Below are 27,809 nucleotides of genomic sequence, written 5' to 3'. Positions count from 1 at the left end.
CAATCCATGACCTCGGATTATCAGCTTTAACTTCACCATATACATACATACGTAGCTTTCTTGTGACGTCTCGAGATTTTATTATTCTAAGACGACTGGGTGGCCCAAAGTTAGTTGCGCTCGCAGCTCTTATGTGCCATTTCTTTGTGCCTTTTGTGTCGGCCAGCTCCAATTCCAGATTTTTAAATGGCATCCCTAATCATGTGCACGAGAAGGCCAATCCCGGCAATAGCGATATGTTGGATCAGTTCGAGGAATATGAAGTGCGTTTACAGAGAGCTATCGACGGGCTTGAACTATTTAAACAGTCTTTTGGATGCAGCCGAAGTAAGCTTTAGCACGAGAAATGTCGTTTGTGTAATGTATGTATATGGGCTTAGAAATATACATTTTTATACTCACAATATTTGAGGCATTAAGGCAACCATTTTTTCGCAAAAAAATTATATATATATTTATAATTACAACATTGTGTATTACAAAGGTACGTTTGAATAGTTTTTTCTAATTTTAATCGAAACGTCAGAAAATTTTTAAATTTTTCATCCGCACTTTAACCAGCTGAGTACCGGAATCTGATAGTCGGGAATTTTATTTTTAGATTTTGATTAAAGTTAGTTAACTATTAGTTTAACTATTAATAGTCAAAAGAATCTGAATCGTCCGAATCCTCGTTATCAGAATTAAATTCTAATTCGTAAACAGCCGTGTCTTTTTCGTACGAATAAGAAACGTTCAAGATTGTCTCATCAATGTCTTCCACCTGCAAGAATATCATTTATAATAATTTGAAAATTCTGTTACACTTGGGATACTTACATGAATTTTCGGGGTAATCGTTACACTAAAAATTCTTAGCTGTAGCGGTTTCTGATTTGCGGCATCTCGAATAGATTTCAGAACATTGTTTACTTGCCAGACTAAGTCTAAAGCCGCCCCATAATATAATCCCAAATCGACCCGATCAAGCTTTTGACAATACCGAAAAATTGGCAAAAAGCTTTCGCTATTTAATTTACATCCACAACCATCAATTATACTCAACGATTTTAGTTCATTTAATCCACTGAGGTCTGATAAATTATCACACATTTTTGTCAAATCAATATTCAGCGTTCTTAGTGATTTAATCTCTGATATTTCACGCATCTCATCAGAACACGTGACTGGAGCTTGAAGTTTCTCCAACTTGGAATCACTTTTTTGGGCAAAGGAACGGAAAAGATTAGTAAGCGAATCGCTAGCACGGTGGATAAGTAATTCTTTAAGGTTTTGTATATTGGCCAAATGATCTATGCCCGTCTCATTACGCAATGAACATTTTAAAGATTCCAATGTTTCGAATTGAGTCAAACATTCACACTCGCTTTCGCCAATCCAGTTGCAAAGCTCCAATTTTTTGAGAGTCGATGGTGACTTCAGTGCTAGAACCCTTAGCGGATTTTCCAAATTAGTTCTGGGTGGCATGTCAATATAGCCAATGGTTAGGTCCTCTAGGTGAGGTAGTCTATCTAATATTTGCGCACACTCCAAATCAACGAAACCAGCACATAATCTTTTCAGTCCTGTTATTTTAGTAACTTCAACGGTTTCAAAAAAATTCAGCTTTTTTTTACAAAGTAGCCTTTTCCTTATCGTAGAGGGTGCAACCCATATTGAAATATTATATTCGATAATATTTAATTCTTCGATACTGGAGTTTGCTAGCTCAGCAAAGAATTTGAGGTCATCCTTGTTTGATAAACGACACACCAAAGTTTTCATCGACCTCATTTGGGTTATCTTTAAAACCTCTTCGTGGGTGAGTTTTCCAGTACTTATACATTTAATTGTATTTTTCTCTGCAAGTTTTGTGAAAAGTTCGGTAAGATTGCCATCTCCAGAATGGTATATTTCCAAGTTCTCTAATTTTTGTAGATCTGCCAAATTCTGAACACCAGTCACATCTGATAAGCAGCATCGAAGTGACCTAATGGTTTGAATTTCGGTCACTTTGGAAATATCTTCGAAACGTACTCTATTTAATTCGGACCTGTAAGGTCGCAATTCGGATAAATCCAATTCTTCGATCGTACTTAAATTGGCTGCGAAAGCATCGAAGATCATATTAAGATATTCCAATCCCTGTCGCCCTGAAATCACGAGGGTATTAAAATCCTTTAGTTTGGCAAGGGGAATAGCAAAGTCAGTGTTTTCACAATTAAACAGATTAATCTCTAGACGTTTTTCTGTCCTCAATAGGGTAATTGTAACATGTTCACTGAATATGGTTGCTTGCACCTGGCATTTGCTTAGCAGATTATGGATTACATTAGAAGTAATGTGATAATAATTATGGCGGAAATTGAGTTTCATGTGTTGCAAGTTTGTCATTTGACTGAAGTTTATATCAGGCACGTCGTGTAAATGGCATGCGAGGAATCGAAGTGACTTTATTTTCGCAAGCTCTTCAATCTCAGCTTGATGTAATTGTCCATAATTTATTTTACATGACTTTAAAGCAAATGACCCGTTTGGAGCCATTGATCGCAGGAATTTGGCAAGTGAATCGGGATATTCTGAACAATACGTCTTATTTTGGACTACCAAGCGAGTAAGATTGGGCAGTTTTGATAAAGATCCCATTTGACTAATGTCTGAATTATCGCCTAACTTTAACTCAAGTTTACCTTCAGACCTTATAAACTTGACCTTAACACCTTCACCCAATCTAATGGTGGCAAGAGAATCATCTATTGAATTGCTGTCGTCCTCCATTGCAGATAAATCGTACTCGGCCCTAAAAATTGCATTCCATTCATAATAAGATTTGGTTTCGTTCACACGCAAACATAGTAATGAATTGAAAGTGGCAAACGTTACAGGTTGATCAATGTCAGTTAGGTCATCTTCGATTTTTAGTGTCAAAGCTGGAAGACTCGATGGCCTGTGCCACTTTCTTAAATTGCTAAAAAACAGCGATTCCGACTCGCTTCTTTGTAAGCCAGTAACTAAAATGTTTTTCAGATTGGGCAACTTTACTAGTGGTTCATATTGGGATACCACGTCTCCTGCATGCAACGTGATACTCAGTTCTTCAAGATTGGCGCAATGGGGTATGATATCGGAAAGACTTCCATGCACTTCAGTGCTTTCGAAGCTCAACTTGGTTACATTTTGGTTGGAGCGGAAAATGTCAGCCAATGCTTCTACAGTAAGCGTTAAGTCAAATTTTAACGTTTCTTGGTGTGTGCGGCCCGATGAGATGCCTTAAAATACAATTTAAAGGCAATTAATTTAAGTTTAGAAGTCTAAGAGTTTAAGATCGCTACCTACCTGTTATTTTAATATGTACGTATAAGCCTTGAAAAGACAGTTGAACATCGAACGGACTTTCTTCACTGACCGATTTCAGAAAGGATCTCCAGAAAAATCCTCCGTTCGATTGCTTAATTACTCGAAGATCTAAAAGCAGCTTTATTGTCCTGCACGCTAGTGCCAACTCAAGATCCTTGTAAAGGATTTTGTGATGACCTGCAAGCAATTCGACGAAGAATTCGTGGGCCAGAACAAAGTTTATTAAGTCATTGTAGGCCAGAGTCCCCATTTTAACATGACGCTTATTATACTGGCAATCAGTAATTACGTATTTCATTATTTCCAAAATACAGTCGGCATTGAGAATAAACATGCCGTTTCCGTCTATTTTTTGTATAAATATACATTTATGTATGTATAACTAAGCGATAGGGTAGGTTTAGACTGAAATGAATCATAGAATTTTAGAAATCTAATTATGAATCCAATAAAGGTACATACGATGGTTTATATTTGTGGAACTTTTCCTTACTTTTACCATTCTTACCAATTGTTCAACGGCATTTTCATACCGAATAAGTGCAAACATTTTTGGATGATGTGACAGAGTTTCGGAATTATGTTATTAATTTATGATCGGTGAGTTGCGATGTAGAAAACAAAATGTGTGTAGGCAAAAATAAATACCTTTGGGGTAATAAAAGGGAAACAGATTTTTTCCTTTTAGAAGCATCAAAATCTCCGAATATAAACAAACTTTTGGAAAAAACACAGGAAGCTTCAAACAACGTGCACTTCACAATAGAAACACATAAACAAGAGAGTCATTTATCAACAGTTGGGCAAACGTAAACACACTAAATCGCCGCTTGGGAATCAACTGATAAGCATGCTCGCGACAGCCGAGTTCGCATCCACCAGATGTTCGGCTTAGCCGGGTTCCAGCCCCAAGTCATAACGATCCCAAGTGATTCGACCGAATCTAATTTCGATGTAGCTCCAACACGCATTGCTTTGCTTCACTCAGTTTTTATTAAGCTGCATAATATATTATCCACTCATGTTAGTGCGCTAATAAGAAACATGAAAATAAAAATATTTATTTATCGGAAGTATATCGATATATTTATATTCTTTTGCATATTGCACACCACTATTTCGGTTCCACCACTATTTCGCGTCGTTCGGCTATTCAAAATATAAATTTTAATATTAACAACTAAATAGGCGATTAGCAATCTTAGGAGCAGGTTGTGCAAGCGTTTGGACTCGTTCCCAAGAAAAGATAGCTCCCTTGAATTCTAGCACCTATTCGTTAAAGCGGGGCTACTTCGAACTTTTCCCAGGAACAATAAAAAAAACCATGGTTTAAAAGTCCCAATTGCAACATAATCCAATAGATATCAAAATAATAAAAACAGACACTCAGCGATAACGCATTGGACAATTATACTTTAAACAAGATGCACGTTTCAAACTATAACACGTGTGATAATTGTATAACATATATGAAATTCGATTTTAGCAAGCGTAAAGGTATATTTTCTTTAAACAAAGCAATGGAGTGTGATTATTTTGTATTTTACTCTCCATGCAATTGTATTTCCAACAAGTTTGGGTTACAGTCCTGTGGGATGCCATCGAGGTATAAAGCCTACGTAACAATAGTATTTCTGGACTATGATGCGACGGTTAATGTTTCAGTGCGCTCGCACTAAACTAAACGCCCCTTGTAACGGCCAGCTCTAATACAAGACGTCTAAATGGCATCCTTAATCATGTGGACGAGGAGGCCAATCCCTGTGATAATTACTACAACCACGCCTGCGGCGAGTAGAACATGCGTTACACCAACGACTCCTATTTCGATATCATACAAATGCTGGAAAACCAGGTTAACCAGAACTTTTTTAAAGTAATGGGCGAACTAATGAACAGAGTTTTCAATCGCCGCTTCTAAATGCATCCAGTGTAAATGGCAAGGTCCTTAGTTACTACCTCAGTTGCCGTTGAGCACCGCGAAATATATGTGATGTGGGCCAGTACATGAAAGTGGTTTCCCTAGGCGAGGCGCTCACATGGTCCCAGTTCATCTCGAATGGTACTTCTTGGCCCCAGGAAGAATTTAAATGGCTTGAGACCCTGGCTCATCTGCATCCCTACGGTCTAACTAACGTTTTTTTAACCTTGACGTCGTGTCCAACCCACGAAATGCCAGCGAGTACGTGGTATAATTAGATATACCCACTTTCGTAAAAGAACTGCCGCACAGTTTTATTGAAATTCTATAGATTCTCTATATCATGAGTTCGAATTGTCTGTTAAAACGATGATCAATCCGACAATCTGAATATATATATCAATATTCGCGACTTGTAGAGAGAATTCGGTCACAACTGGCAGCGCTTCTTAATGATTTTAATAGGTGCCAGCGCATCCCCCGTACTCCAAGTGTTGGCGCGCAAATTTGGAAACTTTTCTGTCCTCAAGGAACTAATGGACAAACAGGATACCCGGGTGGTGGCCAGCTACAAAATGATCCAACTTGCAAGATTTCTATTTAATGAGTTCACGGACGGTAGAGAATCCATAGAGTGTGTGTCACATGTGCGCCGGAACTTTTTTGAACTCGCTTTCAGTGCCAGCATCCTAGAAATTAGGGGCTTCGAGGAACTACGTTGGCCGATTAATATGAAGTGCGTTTACAAAGAGCTATCGACGAGTTTTAGCAATTTGAAAAGTCTTTTGTATGTAACCGAAGTAAGCCTTAGTACGAAAAATGTCTGTTGTGGTGAATACCCTGTATATGGGCTGAGAAATATTCAGTGTTTTATACTCACAATATTTGAGGCATTAAGACAAAAAATTTTTTGCAAAAAAGTTATATATACCTTTAGAATCACATTATAATCACGGCTATCTGATAGTCGGGGAACTCGACTGTAGCGTTATCTCTGGTTTTATCTGTTAGGTTTTGTGAGACCATTTTTTTAAAAATTAGGTTTTAACTAATCATAGTCAAAAGAATCCGAATCGTCTGAATCCTCGTTATCAGAATTAAATTCTATTTCGACTCCACCCATATTTGTTTCGTACGAATAAGAGACGTACAAGATTGACTCATCAATGTTTTCCACCTGCAAGAATACCATTTACAATATTTTGAAAATTCTGTTTTAAAATTCTGTTACTCGTGGATTACTTACATGGATTTTCGGGTAAATCGATACACTAACAAGAGAGAACGCTATAGTCGAGTTCCCCGACTATCTGATACCCGTTACTCAGCTAGTGGAAGTGCGAAGGAGAATCTTCAACACTGACAGTTTTTGTCGGTTTGAGGGCGTTAGAGTGGGAGTGGCAAAAAGTTTTTTGGCAAATCGTTAGAAATTTACAAGACTAATACAAAAATGAAAAAATATCAAAACATTTTTCAAAAGTGTGGGCGTGGCAGTTTTGGGCGGTTTGTGGGCGTTAGAGTGGGCGTGGCAAAAAGTTTTTTGGCAAATCGGTAGAAATTTACAACACTAATACAAAAATGAAAAAATATCAAAACAATTTTCAAAAGTGTGGACGTGGCAGTTTTGGGCGGTTTGTGGGCGTTAGAGTGGGCGTGGCAACATGAATCGACAAACTTGCGCTGCGTCTATGTCCCTGGAGTCCGTATGTTTAATCTCAACTTTCTAGCTTTTGCAGTTCCTGAGATATCGACGTTCATACGGACAGACGGACGGACAGACGGACAGACGGACAGACGGACATGGCCAGATCGACTCAGCTACTGATCCTGATCAAGAATATATATACTTTATATGGTCGGAAACGCTTCCTTCTGCCTGTTACATACTTTTCAACGAATCTAGTATACCCTTTTACTCTACGAGTAACGGGTATAAAAATGAACAAGAGAGAACGCTATAGTCGAGTTCCCCGACTATCTGATACCCGTTACTCAGCTAGTGGAAGTGCGAAGGAAAGTTTTTGGCGGTTTGTGGGCGTTAGAGTGGGCGTGGCAAAAAGTTTTTTTGGAAATCGATAAAAATTTACAAGACTAATACAAAAATGAAAAAATATCAAAACATTTTTCAAAAGTGTGGGCGTGGCAGTTTTTGGCGGTTTGTGGGCGTTAGAGTGGGCGTGGCAAAAAGTTTTTTGGCAAATCGTTAGAAATTTACAACACTAATACAAAAATGAAAAAATATCAAAACAATTTTCAAAAGTGTGGACGTGGCAGTTTTGGGCGGTTTGTGGGCGTTAGAGTGGGCGTGGCAACATGAATCGACAAACTTGCGCTGCGTCTATGTCCCTGGAGTCCGTATGTTTAATCTCAACTTTCTAGCTTTTGTAGTTCCTGAGATATCGACGTTCATACGGACAGACGGACGGACAGACGGACATGGTCAGATCGACTCGGCTACTGATCCTGATCAAGGATATATATACTTTATATGGTCGGAAACGCTTCCTTCTGCCTGTTACATACTTTTCAACGAATCTAGTATACCCTTTTACTCTACGAGTAACGGGTATAATAACGCCACAATCATCCATGTGTTGTGTCTGAATATGACATATGTAGCCACCAGCTATCGCCAGTGAGGAGTTATTTCTAAAGCATGGAGATTTTTGATTTGAGATGTTTGATTTTGGGCAACATACGGCACGCTTTACAAGCTGGTATCGTGCCTAAATAGTTAACATCTGATCTAATGATTTAATGACATTTAACATGTTTAGGTATCACAAGTCAGCACAAAAGTATATTTTCTTTAAACAAAGCTATTTAGTTTGAAAGCTGATTAATTTGTATTCAACCCTCTAAGCAAATATATTTCCTACAGGTTTGTATTACAGTCCTGTTGGCTGCCAATCGAGGTTGAAAGCCTAAGTAACAATCCATGACCTCGGATTATCAGCTTTAACTTCACCATATACATACATACGTAGCTTTCTTGTGACGTCTCGAGATTTTATTATTCTAAGACGACTGGGTGGCCCAAAGTTAGTTGCGCTCGCAGCTCTTATGTGCCATTTCTTTGTGCCTTTTGTGTCGGCCAGCTCCAATTCCAGATTTTTAAATGGCATCCCTAATCATGTGCACGAGAAGGCCAATCCCGGCAATAGCGATATGTTGGATCAGTTCGAGGAATATGAAGTGCGTTTACAGAGAGCTATCGACGGGCTTGAACTATTTAAACAGTCTTTTGGATGCAGCCGAAGTAAGCTTTAGCACGAGAAATGTCGTTTGTGTAATGTATGTATATGGGCTTAGAAATATACATTTTTATACTCACAATATTTGAGGCATTAAGGCAACCATTTTTTCGCAAAAAAATTATATATATATTTATAATTACAACATTGTGTATTACAAAGGTACGTTTGAATAGTTTTTTCTAATTTTAATCGAAACGTCAGAAAATTTTTAAATTTTTCATCCGCACTTTAACCAGCTGAGTACCGGAATCTGATAGTCGGGAATTTTATTTTTAGATTTTGATTAAAGTTAGTTAACTATTAGTTTAACTATTAATAGTCAAAAGAATCTGAATCGTCCGAATCCTCGTTATCAGAATTAAATTCTAATTCGTAAACAGCCGTGTCTTTTTCGTACGAATAAGAAACGTTCAAGATTGTCTCATCAATGTCTTCCACCTGCAAGAATATCATTTATAATAATTTGAAAATTCTGTTACACTTGGGATACTTACATGAATTTTCGGGGTAATCGTTACACTAAAAATTCTTAGCTGTAGCGGTTTCTGATTTGCGGCATCTCGAATAGATTTCAGAACATTGTTTACTTGCCAGACTAAGTCTAAAGCCGCCCCATAATATAATCCCAAATCGACCCGATCAAGCTTTTGACAATACCGAAAAATTGGCAAAAAGCTTTCGCTATTTAATTTACATCCACAACCATCAATTATACTCAACGATTTTAGTTCATTTAATCCACTGAGGTCTGATAAATTATCACACATTTTTGTCAAATCAATATTCAGCGTTCTTAGTGATTTAATCTCTGATATTTCACGCATCTCATCAGAACACGTGACTGGAGCTTGAAGTTTCTCCAACTTGGAATCACTTTTTTGGGCAAAGGAACGGAAAAGATTAGTAAGCGAATCGCTAGCACGGTGGATAAGTAATTCTTTAAGGTTTTGTATATTGGCCAAATGATCTATGCCCGTCTCATTACGCAATGAACATTTTAAAGATTCCAATGTTTCGAATTGAGTCAAACATTCACACTCGCTTTCGCCAATCCAGTTGCAAAGCTCCAATTTTTTGAGAGTCGATGGTGACTTCAGTGCTAGAACCCTTAGCGGATTTTCCAAATTAGTTCTGGGTGGCATGTCAATATAGCCAATGGTTAGGTCCTCTAGGTGAGGTAGTCTATCTAATATTTGCGCACACTCCAAATCAACGAAACCAGCACATAATCTTTTCAGTCCTGTTATTTTAGTAACTTCAACGGTTTCAAAAAAATTCAGCTTTTTTTTACAAAGTAGCCTTTTCCTTATCGTAGAGGGTGCAACCCATATTGAAATATTATATTCGATAATATTTAATTCTTCGATACTGGAGTTTGCTAGCTCAGCAAAGAATTTGAGGTCATCCTTGTTTGATAAACGACACACCAAAGTTTTCATCGACCTCATTTGGGTTATCTTTAAAACCTCTTCGTGGGTGAGTTTTCCAGTACTTATACATTTAATTGTATTCTTCTCAGCAAGTTTTGTAAAAAGTTCGGTAAGATTGCCGTCTCCAGAATGGTATATTTCCAAGTTCTCTAATTTGTTTAGATCTGCCAATTTCTGAACACCAGTCACATCTGATAAGCAGCATCGAAGTGACCTAATGGTTTGAATTTCGGTCACTTTGGAAATATCTTCGAAACGTACGCTTTTTAACTCAGACGTGTACCCGTGCAACCGCAATTCGGATAAATCCAATTTTTCGATTGTACTTAAATTGGCTGCGAAAGCATCGAAGATCATATTAAGATATTCCAATCCCTGTTGCCCTGAAATCACGAGGGTATTAATATCCTTTAGTTTGGCAAGGGGAATAGCAAAGTCAGTGTTTTCACAATTAAACAGATTAATCTCTAGACGTTTTTCTGTCCTCAATAGGGTAATTGTAACATGTTCACTGAATATGGTTGCTTGCACCTGGCATTTGCTTAGCAGATTATGGATTACATTAGAAGTAATGTGATAATAATTATGGCGGAAATTGAGTTTCATGTGTTGCAAGTTTGTCATTTGACTGAAGTTTATATCAGGCACGTCGTGTAAATGGCATGCGAGGAATCGAAGTGACTTTATTTTCGTAAGCTCTTCAATCTCATCTTGATGTAATTGTCCATAATTTATTTTACATGACTTTAAAGCAAATGACCCGTTTGGAGCCATTGATCGCAGGAATTTGGCAAGTGAATCGGGATTTTCTAAACAATACGTCTTATTTTGTACTACCAAGCGAGTGAGATTGGGCAGTTTTGATAAAGATCCCATTTGACTAATGTCAGACTTATCGTGTAACTTTAACTCAAGTTTTCCTTCAGACCTTATAAACTTAATCTTAACACCATCACCCAATCTAATGGTAGCAAGAGAATCATCTATTGAATTGCTGTCGTCCTCCATTGCAGATAAATCGTACTCGGCCCTAAAAATTGCATTCCATTCATAATAAGATTTGGTTTCGTTCACACGCAAACATAGTAATGAATTGAAAGTGGCAAACGTTACAGGTTGATCAATGTCAGTTAGGTCATCTTCGATTTTTAGTGTCAAAGCTGGAAGACTCGATGGCCTGTGCCACTTTCTTAAATTGCTAAAAAACAGCGATTCCGACTCGCTTCTTTGTAAGCCAGTAACTAAAATGTTTTTCAGATTGGGCAACTTTACTAGTGGTTCATATTGGGATACCACGTCTCCTGCATGCAACGTGATACTCAGTTCTTCAAGATTGGCGCAATGGGGTATGATATCGGAAAGACTTCCATGCACTTCAGTGCTTTCGAAGCTCAACTTGGTTACATTTTGGTTGGAGCGGAAAATGTCAGCCAATGCTTCTACAGTAAGCGTTAAGTCAAATTTTAACGTTTCTTGGTGTGTGCGGCCCGATGAGATGCCTTAAAATACAATTTAAAGGCAATTAATTTAAGTTTAGAAGTCTAAGAGTTTAAGATCGCTACCTACCTGTTATTTTAATATGTACGTATAAGCCTTGAAAAGACAGTTGAACATCGAACGGACTTTCTTCACTGACCGATTTCAGAAAGGATCTCCAGAAAAATCCTCCGTTCGATTGCTTAATTACTCGAAGATCTAAAAGCAGCTTTATTGTCCTGCACGCTAGTGCCAACTCAAGATCCTTGTAAAGGATTTTGTGATGACCTGCAAGCAATTCGACGAAGAATTCGTGGGCCAGAACAAAGTTTATTAAGTCATTGTAGGCCAGAGTCCCCATTTTAACATGACGCTTATTATACTGGCAATCAGTAATTACGTATTTCATTATTTCCAAAATACAGTCGGCATTGAGAATAAACATGCCGTTTCCGTCTATTTTTTGTATAAATATACATTTATGTATGTATAACTAAGCGATAGGGTAGGTTTAGACTGAAATGAATCATAGAATTTTAGAAATCTAATTATGAATCCAATAAAGGTACATACGATGGTTTATATTTGTGGAACTTTTCCTTACTTTTACCATTCTTACCAATTGTTCAACGGCATTTTCATACCGAATAAGTGCAAACATTTTTGGATGATGTGACAGAGTTTCGGAATTATGTTATTAATTTATGATCGGTGAGTTGCGATGTAGAAAACAAAATGTGTGTAGGCAAAAATAAATACCTTTGGGGTAATAAAAGGGAAACAGATTTTTTCCTTTTAGAAGCATCAAAATCTCCGAATATAAACAAACTTTTGGAAAAAACACAGGAAGCTTCAAACAACGTGCACTTCACAATAGAAACACATAAACAAGAGAGTCATTTATCAACAGTTGGGCAAACGTAAACACACTAAATCGCCGCTTGGGAATCAACTGATAAGCATGCTCGCGACAGCCGAGTTCGCATCCACCAGATGTTCGGCTTAGCCGGGTTCCAGCCCCAAGTCATAACGATCCCAAGTGATTCGACCGAATCTAATTTCGATGTAGCTCCAACACGCATTGCTTTGCTTCACTCAGTTTTTATTAAGCTGCATAATATATTATCCACTCATGTTAGTGCGCTAATAAGAAACATGAAAATAAAAATATTTATTTATCGGAAGTATATCGATATATTTATATTCTTTTGCATATTGCACACCACTATTTCGGTTCCACCACTATTTCGCGTCGTTCGGCTATTCAAAATATAAATTTTAATATTAACAACTAAATAGGCGATTAGCAATCTTAGGAGCAGGTTGTGCAAGCGTTTGGACTCGTTCCCAAGAAAAGATAGCTCCCTTGAATTCTAGCACCTATTCGTTAAAGCGGGGCTACTTCGAACTTTTCCCAGGAACAATAAAAAAAACCATGGTTTAAAAGTCCCAATTGCAACATAATCCAATAGATATCAAAATAATAAAAACAGACACTCAGCGATAACGCATTGGACAATTATACTTTAAACAAGATGCACGTTTCAAACTATAACACGTGTGATAATTGTATAACATATATGAAATTCGATTTTAGCAAGCGTAAAGGTATATTTTCTTTAAACAAAGCAATGGAGTGTGATTATTTTGTATTTTACTCTCCATGCAATTGTATTTCCAACAAGTTTGGGTTACAGTCCTGTGGGATGCCATCGAGGTCGAAAGCCTACGTAACAATAGTATTTCTGGACTATGATGCGACGGTTAATGTTTCAGTGCGCTCGCACTAAACTAAACGCCCCTTGTAACGGCCAGCTCTAATACAAGACGTCTAAATGGCATCCTTAATCATGTGGACGAGGAGGCCAATCCCTGTGATAATTACTACAACCACGCCTGCGGCGAGTAGAACATGCGTTACACCAACGACTCCTATTTCGATATCATACAAATGCTGGAAAACCAGAACTTTTTTAAAGTAATGGACGAACTAATGAACAGAGTTTTCAATCGCCGCTTCTGGCAAGGTCCTTAGTTACTACCTCAGTTGCCGTTGAGCACCGCGAAATATATGTGATGTGGGCCAGTACATGAAAGTGGTTTCCCTAGGCGAGGCGCTCACATGGTCCCAGTTCATTTCGAATGATACTTCTTGGCCCCAGGAAGAATTTAAATGGCTTGAGACCCTGGCTCATCTGCATCCCTACGGTCTAACTAACGTTTTTTTAACCTTGACGTCGTGTCCAACCCACGAAATGCCAGCGAGTACGTGGTATAATTAGATATACCCACTTTCGTAAAAGAACTGCCGCACAGTTTTATTGAAATTCTATAGATTCTCTATATCATGAGTTCGAATTGTCTGTTAAAACGATGATCAATCCGACAATCTGAATATATATATCAATATTCGCGACTTGTAGAGAGAATTCGGTCACAACTGGCAGCGCTTCTTAATGATTTTAATAGGTGCCAGCGCATCCCCCGTACTCCAAGTGTTGGCGCGCAAATTTGGAAACTTTTCTGTCCTCAAGGAACTAATGGACAAACAGGATACCCGGGTGGTGGCCAGCTACAAAATGATCCAATTTGCAAGATTTCTATTTAATGAGTTCACGGACGGTAGAGAATCCATAGAGTGTGTGTCACATGTGCGCCGGAACTTTTTTGAACTCGCTTTCAGTGCCAGCATCCTAGAAATTAGGGGCTTCGAGGAACTACGTTGGCCGATTAATATGAAGTGCGTTTACAGAGAGCTATCGACGAGTTTTAGCAATTTGAAAAGTCTTTTGGATGTAACCGAAGTAAGCCTTAGTACGAAAAATGTCGGTTGTGGTGAATACCCTGTATATGGGCTGAGAAATATTCAGTGTTTTATACTCACAATATTTGAGGCATTAAGACAAAAAAATATTTGCAAAAAAGTTATATATACCTTTAGAATCACATTATAATCACGGCTATCTGATAGTCGGGGAACTCGACTGTAACGTTATCTCTGGCTTTATCTGTTAGGTTTTGTGAGACCATTTTTTTAAAAATTAGGTTTTAACTAATCATAGTCAAAAGAATCCGAATCGTCTGAATCCTCGTTATCAGAATTAAATTCTATTTCGACTCCACCCATATTTGTTTCGTACGAATAAGAGACGTACAAGATTGACTCATCAATGTTTTCCACCTGCAAGAATACCATTTACAATAATTTGAAAATTCTGTTTTAAAATTCTTTTACTCGTGGATTACTTACATGGATTTTCGGGTAAATCGATACACTAAAAATACTTAGTTGTAGCGGTTTCTGATTTACAGGATCTCGATTAGATTTCAGAACATTGTTTACTTTGCTGACTAAGTCTATAGCCACCCCATAATAAAATCCCAAATCGACCCGATCTAGCTTTGGACAATACCGAAAAATTGGCAAAAAGCTATCACTATTTAATTTACATCCACAACTATCAATTATACTCAACGATTTTAGTTCATTTAATCGACTAAGGTCTGATAAATTATCACACATTTTTGTCAAATCAATATTCAGCGTTCTTAGTGATTTAATCTGTGATATTTCACGCATCTCATCAGAACATGTGACTGGAGCTTGAAGTTTCTCCAACTTGGAATCACTTTTTTGGGCGAAGGCACGGAAAAGATTAATTAGCGTTGCGCTATCACGGTGGATAAGTAATTCTTTAAGGTTTTGTATATTGGCCAAATGATCTATGCCCGTCTCATTACGCAATGAACATGTTAAAGATTCCAATGTTTCGAATTGAGTCAAACATGCACATTCGCTGCCGCCAATCCAGTTGCATAGCTCCAATTTTTTAAGAGTCGATGGTGACTTCAGTGCTAAAACCCTTAGCGGATTTTCCAAATTAGTTGTGTAAGTAAAGCCAATAGTTAGGTCCTCTAGTTGAGGTAGTCTATCTAATATTTGCGCACACTCCGAATCAACAAAAGCAGCACATAATCTTTTCAGTCCTGTTATTTTACAAACGTCAACCGTTTCAAAAAAATGAAGTTTTTTGTGCCATATATCAAAGTGACCAAGTTGCCTTGCCCTTATCGTATAAAACAGAGAGGGTGTAACCCATATCGAATTATTATATTCGATAATAATTAATTCTTCGACACTGGAGTTTGCTAGCTCAGCAAAGAATTTGAGGTCATCCTCGTTTAAAAAACGACACACCAAAGTTTTCATCGACTTCATTTGGGTTATCTTTAAAACCTCTTCGTGGGTGAGTTTTCCAGTACTTATACATTTAATTGTATTTTTCTCTGCAAGTTTTGTGAAAAGTTCGGTAAGATTGCCATCTCCAGAATGGTATATTTCCAAGTTCTCTAATTTTTGTAGATCTGCCAAATTCTGAACACCAGTCACATCTGATAAGCAGCATCGAAGTGACCTAATGGTTTGAATTTCGGTCACTTTGGAAATATCTTCGAAACGTACTCTATTTAATTCGGACCTGTAAGGTCGCAATTCGGATAAATCCAATTCTTCGATCGTACTTAAATTGGCTGCGAATGCATCGAAGATCATATTAAGATATTCCAATCCCTGTCGCCCTGAAATCACGAGGGTATTAATATCCTTAAGTTTGGCAAGGGGAATAGCAAAATCGGTGTTTTTACAATTACACAGATGGATCTCTAAACGTTTTTCATTCCTCCATAGGGTAATTGTAACATCTTCACTGAATATGGTTGCTTGCACCTGGCATTTGCTTAGCAGATTATGGATTACATTAGAAGTAATGTGATAATAATTATGGCGGAAATTGAGTTTCATGTGTTGCAAGTTTGTCATTTGACTGAAGTTTATATCAGGCACGTCGTGTAAATGGCATGCGAGGAATCGAAGTGACTTTATTTTCGCAAGCTCTTCAATCTCAGCTTGATGTAATTGTCCATAATTTATTTTACATGACTTTAAAGCAAATGACCCGTTTGGAGCCATTGATCGCAGGAATTTGGCAAGTGAATCGGGATATTCTGAACAATACGTCTTATTTTGGACTACCAAGCGAGTAAGATTGGGCAGTTTTGATAAAGATCCCATTTGACTAATGTCTGAATTATCGCCTAACTTTAACTCAAGTTTACCTTCAGACCTTATAAACTTGACCTTAACACCTTCACCCAATCTAATGGTGGCAAGAGAATCCTCTATTGAATTGCTGTCGTCCTCCATTGCAGATAAATCGTACTCGGCCCTAAAAATTGCATTCCATTTCCATTTATATTCCATTTTATATTTTAGTTCATAATATGCTTTGGTTTCGTTCACACGCAAGCATCGTAATGAATTGAAAGTGGCAAACGTTACAGGTCGATGAATATCAGTTAGGTAATCTTCGATTTTAAGTGTCAAAGCTGGAAGACTCGATGACCTGTGCCACTTTCTTAAATTGCTAAAAAACAGCGATTCCGACTTGCATCTTTGTAAGCCAGTAACTAAAATGTTTTTCAGGTTGGGCAACTTTACTAGTGGTTCATATTGGGATGCCACGTCACCTGCATTCAACGTGATTCTCAGTTCCTTGAGATTGGCGCAATGGGGTATGATCTCGGAAAGACCTCCGTGCACTTCATTGCTTTCAAAGCTCAACTTGGTTACATTTTGGTTGGAGCGGAAAATGTCAGCCAATGCGTCTGCAGTAAGCGTTAAGTCAAATTTTAACTTTTCTTGGTGTGTGCGGCCCGATGAGATGCCTTAAAATACAATTTAAATGCAATTAATTTAAGTTTAGGAGTCTTTAAGAGTTTAAGATCTCTACTTACCTGTTATTTTAATATGTACGTATATGCCTTGAAAAGACAGTTGAAGATCGAACGGACTTTCTTCACTGACCGATTCAAGAAAGGATCTCCAGAAAAATCCTCCGTTGTTCGATTGCTTATTCACTCGAAGATCTATAAGCAGCTTTATGGTCCTGCACGCTAGTGCCAACTCAAGATCCTTGTAAAGGACTTTGTGATGATCGGCAAGCAATTTGACGAAGAACTCGTGGGCCAGAACAAAGTTTATTAAGTCATTGTAGACAAGAGTCCCCGTTTTAACATGGCGCTTATTTAACTGGCAATCAGTAATTACATATTTCATTATTTCCAAAATACAGTCAGCATTAAAAATACACATGCTGTTTCCGTCCATTTTTGTATAAATATACATACATATATGTATATTTAAGCGATAGGGTAGGTTTAGACTGAAATGAATCATAGAATTTACAGTTATAATTTATAGTTATAGTTAGTTATAATACAAGCGAAAGTGCATACGATAGTCAATATTTTCGGAACTTTTCGTAACTTTTAGTATTCCAACTACTTGTTGAACAGCTTTTTTATACCGAATGAGTGCAAACTTTTCTGGATGATGTGACAGAGTTTCGAAATTATGTTATTAATTTATGATTAGTGAGTTACAATGTAGAAAACAAAAATCTTAGAATCTTCACAATCTACGAATACTAACAAACTTTTGGAAAAAACACAAGAAGCTTCGAACAATGGGCACTTCGCAATAGAAACACATAAACAAGAGAAAGTCATTCATCAACTCTTAAGTTTGGCAAACGTAAACACACTAAATCGCCGCTTGGGAATCAGCTGATAAGCATGTTCGCGATAGCCGAGTTCACATCCACCAGATGTTCGGGCTAGCAGGGTTCCAGCCCCAAGTCAAAACGATCCCAAGTGATTCGACCGAATCTAATTTCGATGTAGCTCCAACACGCATTGCTTTGCTGCACTCAATTTTTATTAAGCTGCTTAATATATGATCCACTTATGTAATAAGACACATGAAAATAAAAATATTTATTTATCGGAAGTATATCGATATATTTATATTCTTTTGCATATTGCACACCACTATTTCGGATTGTTCGGCTATTCAAAATATATATTTCAATATTACCAACTAATTAGGCGATAAGCAATCTCAGGAGCAGGTTGTGTAAGCGTTTGGACTCGGTCCCAAGAAGAGATAGCTGTAACGAAATGTAATTAAATACATATGTATATGTAGTTGATTTTCGTAACTAGCATGCCGCAAGGCTGCTTCTGCCTAATTTTTGAGAGACTACAGCCTTAAGGAAGCTCGGATGGACCGTTAATGGTCAATCATTTAATCTCGGTATGTAAGAAAGTACTCCACAATCAGGCATCATTGCTAGTGAGCAATAAAAAATTAATAAGACAAATTTTCAAAAAAGCGAAAGAAACTAAAATTTCTTGGAATTGGCCAAACATCAAAAAAGAATAGCCGAATAAAAAAATAGAAACATATGTAAGTGCTCGAATAGTGGACGAAAAAATCGCGAGGTCGCCAAAGCTAGAGGGTGTTAAAAGGGAATCCTTGAACGCACCAAACTTTTGAACTCTCGGGATGTCAATGGTGAAAAAAGAAAAAGGTAGGCGGGATCCCAAGCGAGAAAAAAGTAAAAGGTAAAATTCTACGATAAGTGGAAGGAAGTTACAACAAATACTGGGAATCGCGAGCGCGCCAAAAACACGGAACACGCTGAAAGTGCATAAAGAAAAGGTACATTTTAGAACAGTGAAGGAAGCAACAAATATAGCGCCATAATTCCGGTCACTCCGGAAAAGAATAGTTGGGAAAAATATAAATAAAAGAAACACAGTTCGCCAAAATATTAAAAAATTTCCCACCGGAAAAAAAAGGAAGCAGTACAATCACTTAAACTGCCAAACCTCCACCGACTACACTTTTTACAGCAATCAGGAGCAAAGGGGCTAAAACAAGGCTAAGAATCTTTCCGACAAGAAAGTTTTAAACAAGGATAGTAGCATGGTAATAAGTTCTCCCGTACCAATTAGCCTGTTTAGCTATTGAGCTTTTTCAATAGCTTTTGCGAGAAATAAGTAGCAGAAGAAAGTTTTGTCTTTTGTCTGATACAGTTTATTTTGATAATTATACTGGCAGTTAGGGCCGACCAAGAGATATAACGAATGCACACGTTAAGTCTTTGCCGAAAAACAAAGAAGAAGCATTGGCGGGACAGACAGCAGAATGCTGCGCCCAAGCCTAATGTAGGTAGATAACAAGAGCCGAAGGAATGAGCACCGTACAGATAAATTCATGCAAGAATAGCGGTATGCACTATGGGCATCGCAACTGCTACTACTGACTACTTCGGCTTACAATATTACGAGTATACGATTAGTCTACTGCACAGTTATGGCGGCTGCATGACCCCGACGCCGTCTCTGCCAGGAATCAACTGCATGACTCTCGCCAAAGGCCATCTCATTGGGGGTAGATTTTCGTCCTTAACAAGAATGACGTTGTCCACGGCTACGCCAGGCTTTGGGGTGCGCCACTTGGAGCGCTGCTGGAGCAACGTCAAGTATTCTTCCTTCCATCGCGACCAAAAGACTTGCTGAAGAAAGGAGATGCGCTGCCAAGAGTCAAGCCGATTATAGTTAAGGCCCGTTACATCTGGCTCGTCAAACGACGAAGGCGGACCACCATTGAGAAAATGCGCCGGAGTGATGATGTCCAGATCGGCAGGGTTCTCTGAAATCGGAACTAAAGGTCTGGAGTTGATAACTGCCGAGATTTGGCACACCAGCGTTCTCAGCTCGTCGAAGGTCAGAACCGTCGTACCCACAGCGCGGTAGAAATGATGCTTGGCCGTTTTCCCCGCCCCTTCTCAAAGTCCACCGAAATGGGGTGACCGTGGAGGGATGAACCGCCAGTCAATCGTCTCCGAAAGGCAAAAATTCTGAACGGAGCCTTGATGTTCGCTGCTGAGAAATAACCTTCGAAGTTACAGAAGTTCATTCTTGGCGCCGACAAAATTGTTGGCGTTGTCTGACCAAATTTGCTTCGGCTTCCGCCGGGTGCATATGAACCTCTTGAGTCCGCACAGAAACGCAACTGTCGAGAGATCCTTGATCAGCTCCAGGTGCACTGCCTTGGTTGCAAAGCATATAAATACGCACACGTAGCATTTAACCGCAGGCTTGTTGCGAGTATTCGACATGTGAAAGAAGGGTCCACAGAAGTCTATACCAGCAACCTCAAAAGCGTGAGATCCCTCCAAGCGCTCCTTGGGTAGGTCCGCCATTATGTGCTCTATCAGCCGCGGCTTCATCCGAAAACATCTGACGCATCTGTTCACGGCCTTGGTAACCGTCTTCCTCCCCCCAATAGGCCAATATTGGGATCGAATTGCACCCAGAACTTCTCGAGGTCCGGCATGAAGATTGTTTTCATGGTAACGCGAAATAATTTCCAGAGTCACCGGATGGGACCTTGGAAGGATTTTCGGGTGGCGGCCATCAAAGTCCAATCACGAATTTCGGAGGCGACCGCCTACTCTAAGAAGTCCAATTTGATCTAGGAACGGCGAAAGCGAGGATATGGAACTAGACGAGGAAACTCTTCCCAGCGTTTTTAGGGACTACATGTCCTCCCATAACTGCGCGCGCTGCACCAAACGCAGCATTATCTAAGTACTCTCTTGAATGTGTGCGACGGTGAGCCCAGGATGACGAATTCCATTACAAAATTTGTAAATGTATGCAAACACTCGTTGCAGTGAGGGGTAAGAATTTGCAAATTTGGAGCGAGCAATTACATCCATGTACGGCGACTTTACGATGAACACACTTTGACGAAGCTCAAGCACCAGTTTGTCAGGACAAACAGCTGTTGGCCAATCTCTTTCAGGCTCCGTAGGATAGGCGGGTCCATGCGCCCAGAGTGACGACTCGATAAGCTCAGACGGGAGGGATCCTCTGGATAAGATCCTGGGCAATTAGAGTAGAAGAAGTCGAAAGCGGGGCAGAAGGCTCAGTGTGGGAGCTTGAAGACACCCGAACATGTGGCTGCGAGGAAGGCGAACCATCTAGATGGAAAGTCCTAACATCGCCGCTCCAGGAATGCAGCCATCGATTCCCACGACGGAATAAGGTTGACAAAGACCGGATCCTCCAAGCGCTCCTCCCACTTAGCTTGGCTCGCCGCATCCAGCTTTTGCAGCAGCACTTGCACTATGATGCAGCCAGCGATTTGCTCAGTGGTGCCCAAAACCTTCAACGCACGGATGTGAGCGTTAAACTTGTCCGACAATTCCCGAAACGATGCCACTGAACCATTCCGTACCCAGAATCTCGGTGATATGTGCCTGAAAAACGAGACGCCGATTATCAAATTTTTTTTGAAGCAAATCTAGAGCCGCTGCGTAGTTGCCGTTTGAGATCTCCAATGATCGGATAGTTTCCAACGGCGAATCCCTCAAACAACCGCAGATGCTGAAATTTCTCAATGTTGGAGAGGTCCGGATGGCTGTCGATTATGCTCGTGAACACGGAGTTAAAATCCGCCCAGTTTGCGTAACCTCCGCCAAACGTTGGCAGCTGCACAGGCGGCAACGGCATCGGCCGCGGCTGCCTCTGATGACCACTACACGGGTGGGACACAATACCTTCCGCAAACGTCGAGTGCGGCGCGAAATGCACATTGAGTTTGGCTATTCGGGCTGCACTTGATATATGTATGTAGCAATATATGTATGAATATAAATATGTATGTATGTAAGCGCTCGAACAGTTACAATGCTAGCTCGCTTAAACACAGCCACTATCACCGAAATCGCCACTCGCTTGTCCAACCGATTGCTTTTTAATATATTTATGTAAACGGGATATGTGCATAAATCAATGCATGCAAATTAACACTATCACGTCGGGGTCACCAAATGTTTAGCTATTGAGCTTTTTCAATAGCTGTTGCGAGAAATAAGTAGCCGAAGAAAGTTTTGTCTTTTGTCCGATACAGTCTATTTTGTTAATTATACTGGCAGCTAGGGCCGATCAAGAGCTATAACGAATGCACAAGTTAAGTCTTTGCCGAAAAGCGAAGAAGTGACATTGGCGGGACAGACAGCCGAATGCTGCGCCCAACCTTAATGTAGGTAGATAACAAGAGACGAAGGAATGAGCGCCGTACAGATAAATTCATGCGAGAAAAGCGGTTTGCACTATGGGCATCGCAAATGCTACTACTGACTACTTTGGTTTACAACAACTATAATTTTACTGAAGACGTGTATAATATTATTAATATTAATCATAATTTATTAATCATAAAGGCCCATTCAATGTCTGCACAGACAAGCACTCAGATGCGACAGATAAGACAGGATATAACTGAATTTCAGTTATTCGCATGTTTGGAAAAACTTAGCTTGAGCTTACCAAAAATATTTAGCTACCTGAGCACGGGTATATCCCCAACTTTCTCAAGCACTATAACTAAATCAGGCATTATATTTAACATGTCAATTCATCTTTCAAAACTCCAACAGGTATGGCTAATATAATTTTCGATGGGCAGGAACTACCTAAAGAAATTAATTTAATATTCTAAGAGGCGGTTCAACCGCTTGATCACTTCGTGAAGTGTTTGCGCTGCTTTCGTTTCGGTCATAGCCCATCACTGCAAGAGCAAAAAAAGTGCTTCTAAAGAGGAGCATAATAATGCAGAGAGGTAGTATGCACCAGGAAATTGCGCATTAGCGAATGCGCTAACTGCAGATATGAAATTGACGCGTCAGATCAGTCTTGTCCGGCCAAAAAGAAAGCCTATCCAATTCTAAAAACCGAAACACTGGAGAATCTAAATATTTCGGAGGTACGTACAAGGTACCTTTTTTGTCTCAAAGGGGAGCCCCCGCTATACAGGACTAACTTTTTTAACCCCCTTCATCGTGCAGCTTGCCTCGACCTTCAAAAGGCTTCTCATTGCGTAAATATTCCGGAGTCTAAACTTCAACACTTTGAGTGCAACCCACACCATGTGGCCAGCTACATAATGATCCGATTTGCAAGATTTCTATTTGATGAATTCACGGACGGCAGAGAATCCATGGAGTGTGTGTCCCAAGTGCGCCGCAACTTGAATTTGGCTGCTAGCATGCTCTACAAGGAGCGATTTTTTGAACCCTCCGCTTTCAGTGCCAGCATCGTGGAAATTAAGGATATGTTTGAGGAACTACGCCGTCAGTTTCTGTTGCAAGTCGATCAAAATCATGTAGAGTTGACCATTGCCTCCACCCCGTACTATGTGTTGCGCCCCAATGTGATTATAGTCCCACTCGGGCTACTGCAAGAGCCATTTTTCCAGCCGGATGTTTTCAAATACAGCCTGATTGGATATCACTTGATAAGCGCCTTTGATACTGAAGGCATTACAATTGACATCGATGAAGCCCCGTTCTTTTGCGGCAAGTGAGATATGTTGGATAAGTACGAGGAATATGAAGTGAGCTTACAGAAATAATACTCACATTATTTGAGGCATTAAGACAACCATTTTTTCGCAAAAAAGTTATATATATATTTATAATCAAAACATTTTGTATTACAAAATAACGTTTGTAATGTTTTTTCCCATTTTAACCGAAACGTCAGAAAAATTTTGACATTTTTCATCCGCACTTTTACCAGCTGAGTAACGGGTATCTGATAGCCGGGGAACTCGCGTTCCCTTTGGTTTTATTTCTTAGATTTTGTTTTTTTTCTTTTAAATTAGCTTTTAACTATTCATAGCCACCCTCGTCCAAATACTCATCAGAATTATATTCATAGTGAAAAGAATCATTATCAGAATCGATATCAGAATTATTTTCATAGTCTAAAGAATCCGAATCGTCTGAATCCTTGTTATCAGGATTATATTCATAGTCAAAAGAATCCGAATCCTCTGAATCATCTTTATCAGAATCGAATTCTATGGCGTAACCTCTGAGGTTTTTTTCGTACGAATAAAAGACGTTCAAAATTGACTCATCAATGTCTTCCACCTGCAAGAATACCATTTATAATAATTTAAAAAATTCTGCTAAAAGTAGATTACTTACATGGATTTTCGGGTAAATCGATTCACTAAAAATACTTAGTTGTAGCGGTTTTTGATTTGCGGGATTTCTAATAGATTTCAGAACATTGTTTACATTGCTGACTAAGTCTAAAGCCATCCCATAGCAATATTCCAAATCGACCCGATCTAGTTTTTGACAAGACCGAAAAATTGGCAAGAAGCTATCGCTATTTAATTTACATCCACAACTATCAATTATACTCAACGATTTTAGTTCATTTAATCGACCGAGGTCTGATAAATTATCACACATTTTTGTCAAATCAATATTCAGCGTTCTTAGGGATTTAATCTTTGATATTTCACGCATGTCATCAGAACATGTGACTGGAGTTTGAAGTTTCTCCAACGTGGAATCACTTTTTTGGGCAAAGGCACGGAAAAGATTAATAAGCGAATCGTTGACACGGTGGATAAGTAATTCTTTAAGGTTTTGTATATTGGCCAAATGATCTATGCCTGTCTCAATACGCAATGAACATGTTAAAGATTCCAATGTTTCGAATTGAGTCAAACATTCACATTCGCTGCCGCCAATCCAGTTGCATATCTTCAACTTTTTGAGAGTCATTGGTAACTTGAGTGATAGAACCCTTAACGGATTTTCCAAATTATTTGTGGCTGGCATGTCAATAAAGCCTATGGTTAGGTCCTCTAGGTGAGGTAGTCTATCTAATATTTGCGCACACTCCAAATCAACAAAACCAGCACATAATCTTTTCAGTCCTGTTATTTTAGTAACGTCAACCGTTTCAAAAAAATTAAGCTTTTTGTTCCATATATCAAAGAGGCGAAGTTGCTTTTCCCTTATCGTAGAAAACAGAGAGGGTGTATCCCGCACAGAGTAATTATGTTCCAAAACAATTAATTCTTCGACACTTGAGTTTGCTAGCTCCGCAAAGAATTTAAGATCGTCCTCGACTGATAAACGACACACCAAAGTTTTTATCGACCTCATTTGGGTTATCTTTAAAACCTCTTCGTGGGTGAGTTTTCCAGTACTTATACATTTAATTGTATTTTTCTCAGCAAGTTTTGTGAAAAGTTCTGTAAGATTGCCATCTCCAGAATGGTATATTTCCAAGTTCTCTAATTTATTTAGATCTGCCAATTTCTGAACACCAGTCACATCTGATAAGCAGCATCGAAGTGACCTAATGGTTTGAATTTCGGTCACTTTGGAAATATCTTCGAAACGTACGCTTTCTAAATCGGACAAGTATGGTTGCAGATCGGATAAATCCAATTCTTCGATCGTACTTAAATTGGCTGCGAAAGCATCGAAGATCATATTTAGATAATCCAATTCCTGTTTCCCTGAAATCACGAGGGTGTTAATACCCTTAAGCTTTGCTATTCCCCTTGCAAAATCGATGTTATTACAATTAAACAGATGGATCTCTAGACGTTTTTCATTCCTTCGTAGAGTAATTGTAACAGCTTTGCTAAATATGGTTGCTTGCACCTGGCACTTGCTTAGCAGATTATGGATTACATTTGAAGTAATGTCATTATAATTTTTGCGGAAATTGAGTTTCATATGTTGCAAGTTAGTCATCTGACTGAAGTTTATATCAGGCACGTCGTGTAAGTGGCATGCCAGGAATCGAAGTGACTTTATTTTCGTAAGCTCTTCAATCTCAGCTTGATGTAATTGTCCATAATTTATTTTACATGACTTTAAAGCAAATGACCCGTTTGGAGCCATTGATCGCAGGAATTCGGCAAGTGATTCGGGATTTTCTGAACAATACGTCTTATTTTGGACTACCAAGCGAGTGAGATTGGGCAGTTTTGAAAAAGATCCCATTTGACTAATGTCTGAATTATCGTGTAACTTTAACTCAAGTTTACCTTCAGACCATATAAACTGTATCTTAACACTTTCACCAAGAATAATGGTGGCAAGAGAATCAGCTATTGAATTGCTGTCGTCTTTCATTGCAGATACATCGTACTTGGCTTTAAAAATATGAAACCAACTTTTTTCGTTAAAAAGCAAATATCGTAATGAATTGAAAGTGGCAAACATTACAGGTCGATGAATACCAGTTAGGTCATCTTCGATTTTTAGTGCCAAGGGTGGAAGACTCGATGACCTGTGCCACTTTCTTAAATTGCTAAAAAACAGCGATTCCGACTCGCTTCTTCGTAAGCCAGTAACTAAAATGTTTTTCAGATTGGGCAAGTTTACTAGCGGTTTATATTGGGATGCCACGTCACCTGCATTCAACGTGATTCTCAGTTCCTCGAGATTGGCGCAATGGGGTATGATATCAGATAGACCTCCATGCACTTCAGTGCTTTCAAAGCTCAACTTGGTTACATTTTGGTTGGAGCGGAAAATGTCAGCCAATGCGTCTGCAGTAAGCGTTAAGTCAAATTTTAACTTTTCTTGGTTGGTGCGGCCCGATGAGATGTCTTAAAATACAATTTAAATGCAATTAATTGAAGTTTAGGGATCTTTAAGAGTTTAAGATCGCTACTTACCTGTTATTTTAATATGTACGTATAAGCCTTGAAAAGACAGTTGAAGATCGAACGGATTTTCATCACTGAACGATTCAAGAAAGGATCTCCAGAAAAATCCTCCGTTGTTCGATTGCTTATTCACTCGAAGATCTATAAGCAGCTTAACGGTCCTGCATGCTAGAACCAACTCAAGATCCTTGTAAAGGATTTTGTGATGATACGCAAGCAATTTGACGAAGAACTCGTGTGCCAAAACAAAGTTTATTAAGTCATTGTAGGCAAGAGTCCCCATTTTAACATGGCGCTCATTTAACTGGCAATCAGTAATTACGTATTTCATTATTTCCAAAATACAGTCGGCATTAAGAATAAACATGCTGTTTCCGTCCATTTTTTGTATAAATATATGTACATACATGTAAGTATATCTAAGCGATAAGGTTGGTTTAGACTAAAATGAATCATAGAATTTACAGTTATAATTTATAGTTATAGTTAGTTATAATACAAGCGAAGGTGCATACGATAGTCTATATTTGCGGACTTTTTCTTAACTTTTAGTATTCCAACTACTTGTTGAACAGCTTTTTTATACCGAATGAGTGCAAACTTTTCTGGATGATGTGACAGAGTTTCGGAATTATGTTATTAACTTATGATTAGTGAGTTGCAATGTAGAAAACAAAAATCTTAGAATCTTCACAATCTACGAATACTAACAAACTTTTGGAAAAAACACAAGAAGCTTCGAACAATGTGCACTTCACAATAGAAACACAAAAACAAGAGAATGTCATTCATCAACTCTTAAGTTGGGCAAACGTAAACACACTAAATCGCCGCTTGGAATCAGCTGATAAGCAAGCTCGCGATAGCCGAGTTCATATCCACCAGATGTTCGGCCTAGCAGGGTTCCAGCCCCAAGTCAAAACGATCCCAAGTGATTCGACGCAATCTAATTTCGATTTAGCTCCAACACGCATTGCTTT

The 27,809-nt window shown here is 38.8% G+C and overlaps 4 protein-coding genes and 2 pseudogenes across 6 annotated transcripts; 2 read left to right on the top strand and 4 right to left on the bottom strand.

The window, feature by feature from the left end:
• Positions 1–504: 504 nt before the first annotated feature.
• Positions 505–4,163, bottom strand: LOC122613390. The gene is made up of 4 exons (XM_043787542.1): positions 3,985–4,163; positions 3,316–3,741; positions 820–3,248; positions 505–763 (listed from the first exon to the last, which is right to left on the bottom strand). Exons 2-4 carry the CDS (start codon positions 3,668–3,670, stop codon positions 638–640), a joined length of 2,910 nt encoding a protein of 969 aa, XP_043643477.1. The 5' UTR covers positions 3,671–3,741; positions 3,985–4,163; the 3' UTR covers positions 505–637.
• An 866-nt stretch (positions 4,164–5,029) lies between these two features.
• Positions 5,030–6,426, top strand: LOC122614365 (annotated as a pseudogene).
• Positions 6,427–8,670: 2,244 nt separating this feature from the next.
• LOC122613252 lies at positions 8,671–12,358 on the bottom strand. The gene is made up of 4 exons (XM_043787344.1): positions 12,180–12,358; positions 11,511–11,936; positions 9,009–11,443; positions 8,671–8,952 (listed from the first exon to the last, which is right to left on the bottom strand). The coding sequence occupies exons 2-4, from the start codon at positions 11,863–11,865 to the stop codon at positions 8,827–8,829; spliced, it is 2,916 nt and encodes a 971-aa protein (XP_043643279.1). The 5' UTR covers positions 11,866–11,936; positions 12,180–12,358; the 3' UTR covers positions 8,671–8,826.
• Positions 12,359–13,224: 866 nt separating this feature from the next.
• LOC122612822 lies at positions 13,225–23,737 on the top strand (annotated as a pseudogene).
• LOC122612821 lies at positions 13,589–18,049 on the bottom strand. The gene is made up of 4 exons (XM_043786668.1): positions 17,911–18,049; positions 17,214–17,641; positions 14,671–17,144; positions 13,589–14,601 (listed from the first exon to the last, which is right to left on the bottom strand). Exons 1-4 carry the CDS (start codon positions 17,985–17,987, stop codon positions 14,473–14,475), a joined length of 3,108 nt encoding a protein of 1,035 aa, XP_043642603.1. The 5' UTR covers positions 17,988–18,049; the 3' UTR covers positions 13,589–14,472.
• Positions 23,738–23,989: 252 nt separating the features above from the next.
• Positions 23,990–27,652, bottom strand: LOC122613084. 3 transcript variants are annotated; one of them, XM_043787072.1, is made up of 4 exons: positions 27,541–27,652; positions 26,839–27,271; positions 24,329–26,769; positions 23,990–24,271 (listed from the first exon to the last, which is right to left on the bottom strand). In XM_043787072.1, exons 1-4 carry the CDS (start codon positions 27,619–27,621, stop codon positions 24,008–24,010), a joined length of 3,219 nt encoding a protein of 1,072 aa, XP_043643007.1. In that variant the 5' UTR covers positions 27,622–27,652; the 3' UTR covers positions 23,990–24,007. The 3 variants fall into 3 exon arrangements, with proteins under 3 accessions (XP_043643007.1, XP_043643009.1, XP_043643010.1); XM_043787074.1 differs by having other exon boundaries at positions 26,839–27,248; positions 27,541–27,643; XM_043787075.1 differs by lacking the exon at positions 27,541–27,652 and having other exon boundaries at positions 26,839–27,289.
• Positions 27,653–27,809: the final 157 nt, after the last annotated feature.

This window comes from Drosophila teissieri, chromosome 2R (assembly GCF_016746235.2).
Source record: "Drosophila teissieri strain GT53w chromosome 2R, Prin_Dtei_1.1, whole genome shotgun sequence".
Classification (NCBI taxonomy): domain Eukaryota; kingdom Metazoa; phylum Arthropoda; class Insecta; order Diptera; family Drosophilidae; genus Drosophila; species Drosophila teissieri.
Note: the sequence above shows the minus strand (reverse complement) of the source record. Positions and strands in the feature narration are given on the sequence as shown.